Source organism: Equus quagga, chromosome 14 (assembly GCF_021613505.1).
Source record: "Equus quagga isolate Etosha38 chromosome 14, UCLA_HA_Equagga_1.0, whole genome shotgun sequence".
Taxonomy (NCBI): domain Eukaryota; kingdom Metazoa; phylum Chordata; class Mammalia; order Perissodactyla; family Equidae; genus Equus; species Equus quagga.
In genome coordinates this window covers 26,293,857-26,300,574 of record NC_060280.1, presented here as the reverse complement: position 1 = coordinate 26,300,574, position 6,718 = coordinate 26,293,857, and the positions used below count along the sequence as shown (strand labels likewise).

The 6,718-nt window shown below is 39.1% G+C and overlaps 1 protein-coding gene across 1 annotated transcript; it reads left to right on the top strand.

The window, feature by feature from the left end:
- The first annotated feature begins 342 nt into the window (after positions 1 to 342).
- On the top strand, positions 343 to 1,287 carry LOC124251699 (olfactory receptor 52K1). The gene has a single exon (XM_046684502.1). It carries the CDS (start codon positions 343 to 345, stop codon positions 1,285 to 1,287), a length of 945 nt encoding a protein of 314 aa, XP_046540458.1.
- Positions 1,288 to 6,718: the final 5,431 nt, after the last annotated feature.

Sequence of the window (6,718 nt, the reverse complement as noted above, 5' to 3'; positions counted from 1 at the left end):
GTATGTTATAAAGAAATGAATTGACTTAAACATATTTTCACTTCTTTCATCAGGGTATTCCTGACATTCCCACCAACACAGAAAACACTGCCTTTTCTCCATTCCTTTATGAAAGGTGTCTTGTTCATCATCAGTTCTAATGATGTTTAATATTCTATCTACTCAATAAGATTCAAAGTTCCTTGAGGGTAGAAAATATGGATTATGGTTTCCCATGTATATGAGGACTACTAACTAAGTTTGTTTAAGATCTAACAATGGGAACAAGAGCTAATCCTCCCAAGAAGGTATGTGTAGGTGAAGAGGCCCTATAAAAACTGAAAAGGAGACTTTCCAGGAGCCATGTCAGCCTCCAATATCACCACAATCCATCCAGCTGCCTTCTTGTTGGTAGGAATTCCAGGTTTGGAGCACCTACATGTCTGGATCTCCATTCCCTTCTGCTTTGCCTATACTCTGGCCCTGCTAGGCAACTGCACCCTTCTCTTCATTATCTGGGCTGATGCAGCCCTCCATGAGCCCATGTACCTCTTTTTGGCCATGTTGGCAGCCATTGATCTAGTCCTCTCTTCTACAACACTTCCTAAAATGCTGGCTATTTTTTGGTTCAGAGATTGCGAGATCAACTTCTATGCCTGTCTGGTCCAGATGTTCTTTCTCCATTCCTTCTCTATCATGGAGTCAGCAGTGCTGCTGGCCATGGCCTTTGACCGCTACGTGGCCATCTGCAAGCCACTGCACTACACCACGATCCTAACTAGGCCCCTTATCATCAAAATTGGCATGGTTACTGTGACTCGGGCTGTGACACTAACGACTCCACTCCCCTTTCTGCTCAGACGCTTCCACTACTGCCGGGGCCCCGTGATTGCCCACTGCTATTGTGAGCACATGGCAGTGGTAAGGCTGGCTTGTGGGGACACTCGCTTCAACAATATCTATGGCATTGCTGTGGCCATGTTTATAGTGGTGTTGGACTTGCTTTTTGTTATCCTGTCTTATATCTTCATCCTTCGAGCAGTTCTACAGCTTGCCTCTCAGGAGGCCCGCTACAAGGCATTTGGAACATGTGTGTCTCACATAGGTGCCATCTTGTCTACCTACACACCTGTGGTCATCTCCTCAGTCATGCACCGTGTGGCTCGCCGGGCTGCCCCTCATGTACACATTCTCCTTGCTATCTTCTATCTTCTTTTCCCACCCATGGTCAATCCTCTCATCTATGGTGTCAAGACCAAGCAGATTCGTGATCATGTTCTCAGTCTGTTTCAGAGAAAGAAGGTGTAGATGCACACTTTTTTCCTTACCCATCAATACTGAGTGGATGCTGGATTGAGGTGGAGAAGTAAAATCTCAAGTAGGAAAATTGCAGAGTCTCCATGTTTGGCAATTCTCCAACATGACAAGGAAGATGAAGTCCCGTTCCTCACAGATCCACCAGTCAGATCAAACCAGATATGTCCATATTGTCTGTCTGGTAGCAGAGGTTTGACCTTCTTATTCTCATAGACTTATCACTTGATTAAGGACAACAAGGAACCTTTCAAAGTGCTATTGTCATTGAGGTGAAAGACAGGAGGAATATCACCTGAGATTGGCACAAGAAGCTGAGATTTTGGTTAACTCTTCATTCAGACCATGAATGAGGAGTTGAGTCACAAATTTTGTGACCCAAAGGCCAGCACCCCATCTATTACTGAAATTACCTCCATGTCTTTTCTGATAAGTGAGTTCCAGCCTCTGAAACTTTTTTTAGCTTAGTACCATCCAATGTTATTGACCCTACAGTTGGACAGCCCCACTTCTAAGGAGACTTATTTGTTTTATTGTCAATTTCTTTCTGACCCATACTAATGGCTAATTCCTTTATTAAACACTTAGCAAAGAAGTCTTCTAACATCCTTTTATATAGCTTTTTGTCATGTAACTAACTTTTCACAAGCATACACCTTTTATCTCCAAAAAAACCTTAGTAATATTTATTGAATGAATGAATAGAGGAGCCGAATACCATCTTTGAGCTATGGTCTGTGGAAAGATTAATTAACGCCCTTCCTTCTTAAAGTTGAGACTTCTGAAGATAAAGAAAATAGTTACACTATATAGTTGTGGTAAACTGTGTTATTGTTCAGATTTTTACTCTCCTGTTCCTCTATGAGGGGAGGACTATTTCCTTACTCTAGGAATGTTAAATCTTGCCATGTGACTTTCTTTGGTCAGTGGAACTTGAGTGGTCTTGAAATGTGCTGCAATAATCAGGAACTTCAAAATGTGTTTGTGCAGCTTGGCTCGGTCTCTCTCACTTTACACCTCTGCTACAAGAATGAGCATATCCCCAATCAGTTTTTCCTTTAACCTAGACCCATGATGGAAAAGATAGAAGGAGGAGATATGAATCTGACTCACAGCCTGGAGTATAGCCATAGCTGACCCACAGCGTTCATATAACATGAGCAAGGATGATTTTGTTGTTTTTATACTAAACCACTGAGATTTGGGAGTTGTTTCATAGCATAACACAGGGAAAGCTGATTGCTGGAGTTGTGAGCTCTTCCTTGCAATCCAGCTCATGACAGTTCAAGACTCTGAGTATTTAAAGAAAAATAAGGGAAAGCCACTATTTCTTCTTCCAGTACATCCTAAAAGTGATACTAGATTTCACTTATCTTTCTACTTTTGTCTCCTTATGCAAACTCTCATAAATGAACACTCCTTTAGTCAGTTCTTTTTTAAATAAGACCTCATACACACTTTTTCAGGAAGGTCTACTTGTACAACCTTGTTCTTCTGTCTTTTTGTGTGTGACCCTTTTGTCTCCTTGATAGTAATTAAAAGGAGTTTCTCCAGTTCTAAGAAAAGAACAAAGAAACCTGAAAGGCTCTGAAAAAGCATCTCTAGCTCCAGGCCCATGTTGTGCCATGGTTTGCCTCACAGATATATACAGAGAGTGGAGGTTTCAGTGGGTCTCTGGTCAGAGCCCAAGTGTCTCAGTCCTCCAGACACTGAGGTGGGTTATTTGGACAGTAAGGAAGGAAGTGGTATGGACCAAGGGCCTCTGACTCTGTTCCCTGAGACTTCCCAAACTCTTGTCTTGTTATCCTCAGTAGAGATAGGGCATTGTGTGTGACAGATTATTGTTCAAAACTGTTCATTTTCCCAGAGTATACCTCCCTACACATTGACTGTTGGGATGGACATCTGCACCACTTTGGTCAATGGGGTATTAACAGATGTCGTACAAGCAGAGGCTTGAAATTTGCTTGTGCAGTGGGGCTTGTCTTCTGACTCTCCTGCTCCTGAGAATGTGCCCTAGCCTACTGGTCCAAGGAAGATGAGGAAATGTGGAGCAGAGCTGCCTGATCAACTTACAGCTTGAAGCAGAGCCGCAGAGCCTCATAGCCAAGCACAGCTTGGATCAACAGATCTCCAGCTGACCTGCAGATGCATAAGCAAATACTGTTGAGATCAACAGAGTCATCTCAGCCAATCTCCAGATATATGAGAGACACATTTTTATTGTTGTATGCCACTGAGATTTTGTAGATATTTGTTCCACAGCACATTCTGGAAACTAATTCTTTATCTATCATTGTGATTTAGTAAATTGAATATAGTATAACGGATTAAGTAAGTATTTCCAGGCTGCAAGATATGACTTGTCCCTGTGTTTGGTGCATGAATGACCTTGCCCTTCAGGTGATACTCATGCCCTCCCACAGAGAGTGATTTTTGTCCCACACAGAAGTCTAATAGTATATGAACTCCGTTACCAGGTAATAAACAGTATGCACTGTTAGCTTTATTCACAGATAGGAAATAACTCTCCTTTGACTATCTCATATCAATACTGTGTGCTTAGATGGAGCGTAGCACTCATGAGAACAATATATGCATACTGTTTTTAGACTTGAAGTTTTACCATTACAGAAATACAAGAGTATACAGAAAACGTGTTTGCACTAATTCAAATTTAATTACAAAAATTCCAATCATTCATGTACTCTAGTTCTGTATTTTCTGGAGCCTGAGTAATTGTAAGTTCCCCAAACAATGCTCTACATGGATCCCTGACTGACCCAGACATCCATTTAATTCTAGGACAGCTGTTGATAGCTTGGAAATGGTCAAATGACGGAGTTAGAATACAGAAGAACAAAACAAGGAAGGGAAGCTCTTGTTGACATTTTATCAAACACATTAGAAATAACCAGAATTAATTATTTTATGTGGTGTTTTGCTTAGGATTCTCCTGCGTCACTGTTGCACCTGTTATTTCCCTCTATTGTAATTTTCACCTCAAATCTTGTAATTTTCATCTCAGATTGTAATTTGCATAGATAAATGTGTATATTTTTATTGTTTCATCTCAAATATTGTAATTTTCATCTCTGAAAGTTTGATTCGGTATGTTTTATATCTTCTGAAACCTCTTAAACATGATAAATCTTTCCTCTAGCCTCTTGAACATACTAAATACATTTATAATTTTTTGATATCTTTGTATGCTAATTTTATCATCTATGCTTTTTTATTGGTTTTTATAGATTTTTCTTATTATATATATTTTTCTATTAATTTTATTGACTACCAGAAATGTTGAATTTTACTTTTGGGTACTGGGTACTTCTGTATTCTTATATATATTCTTGAGTTTTGTTCTGGGACATGGTTAAGTTGTTGGAAATAGTTTGATCCTTTCAGGTTTTGCTTTTAGGCTTTGTTGTCATGACTAAAAAAGAACAGCTTTTAGCATAGCCTTAATTTTTTTTATTGAAGTAACGGTTTATAACTTTATATAAATTTCAGGTCTACATCATTATATTTCTATTTCTGTGTAGATTACATCATGTTCACCACCCAAAGACTAATTACCATCCATCAGCATACACATATGCCTAATCACCCTTTTTACCCTCGTTCCTCCCTCCTTCCTCTCTGGTAACCACTAATCTCTGTGTCTGTTTGTTGTGTTGGTTTTATCTTCTATTTATGAGTGAGATCATATTGTATTTGACTTTCTCCCTCTGACTTATTTTGCTTAGCATAACACCTTCAAGATCCATCCATGTTGTCACAAATGGCAAGATTTCATCTTTTGTAATGGCTGAGTAGTATTCCATTGTGTATATATACCACATCTTCTTCATCCATTCGTGGGCACTTGATGGGCGCTTAGGTCGTTTCCAAGTCTTAGCCATTGTGAATAATGAGTTTAGGCTTAATTTGTTACCAATACAGAGCAAAACATTTCTAAAAAATCTGATGACTCATGAGTTAAGAGGTTTTCTACTCTGGCTTGTGGGAACATGAACTATTCCCAGCCCTGTGTGAGTACTGGGGATTGTTTCCTCTAATCTTCTTGGGTGGTCTTTCTCTAGTTTCAGGTAATCTCTTCTCATGTAAGCACTGAACAGTACTCAGATGCAGACTGAAGATCTCCAGTGCCTTCTCTCCAGTGCCACCTGCATGAAATTGGAAGTCAGATTTTTTAAGTGTATGTGATTACCTAAGCAAATAGTATAGAACAAATCAAAGACCATGGTCAGATTCTGGCATTTCTACCTCCATAGAAGAGAACAAAAATCAAGAATGACATCAAAGCAGGAGTGGTCATCGGAACCTCAGGAAATGTGGAATTGGATAAAGGGTTGAAGAAGTTATGAAGTGACAGAATGTCCACAAATTGTAGAAGCAGAAACCTGAATTCAAACTATTGAAGTCAAAGTTGCACATATCTTGTCTCATAGATTCCAAAGTCCCTAATTGTCTAAAAAGTTTGGTCTGAAAAATAGGAGCACAAAATGGTCTACTCAGGTAGAGGAAGAATCTTAGAATTTCCATTTGTTGCTATTTTCTTCAACCTTTTAACAGTTATAATATTGTATGTTTCATAATATAAAATATTAATATCCTAGTATGTGATAGTTAAGTATATTGATTATATGTAATAAGTATACACACATACATAATAAATACAATAATCAATATGTGTGTGTGTATATATATATGAATACATACATACATACATACATATATATATATGTGAATGATCAAATTTATAGTCTACTTAGATTTCTTAGATCTACTACTCCAGCCATTTTTACCTCCTCCTTGGAGAACCATGATGTTTTCTGCTCTAATTCAAGGGTTAAGTCTTTCCGTCCCAGAGACGGCATTTGGTGTATGTTTCAAGCGGTTGTGACACCAAGTAGTGTTGAATCCTAAATAGTTCTACAGCCACTCTTTGAAGAGGAGCTCCTTGCCCACCTGTGCTGGGAAGCTTGGTGAGTTAGAGCTAGACCAACCTGACTAGGACTGGACTGAGGAATGGCCCCTGCTGCTACCCTCAGCACAGCATCACCTCAGTAGACTACACGGCTAGAGACCAGGGGCTTGAGAGAAGCTCTCCCTTGGGTATAATCCCAGTTTGGGAGATGTCTTCATTTTTGGTAGGAGTGTTCCTGTAGTGCTAGGACCTCCCTCTGAGAATATGGTTGGTTGATCCTGGCTTGTGTCCCTCTTTAGTTTTGAAGATTTGCTTTTGTAACATTGGAGCTTATAAAACCACTTTTTCAAGACAAATGCTACAATTTTAAAGAGGAAAAGGGATGATCTAAAATTTAACTGTTAAAGGAGAGCTTGTTCTTATTTTAAACAAATAATTATGGGTACCAAAGTATTTTTTATAACACTGAATACAATTAAAAGTTTAAGATAG

Excerpts from the sequence above, each read along its gene's own strand:
- LOC124251699 (XM_046684502.1), top strand. The coding sequence starts at position 343 with ATGTCAGCCTCCAATATCACCACAATCCATCCAGCTGCCTTCTTGTTG.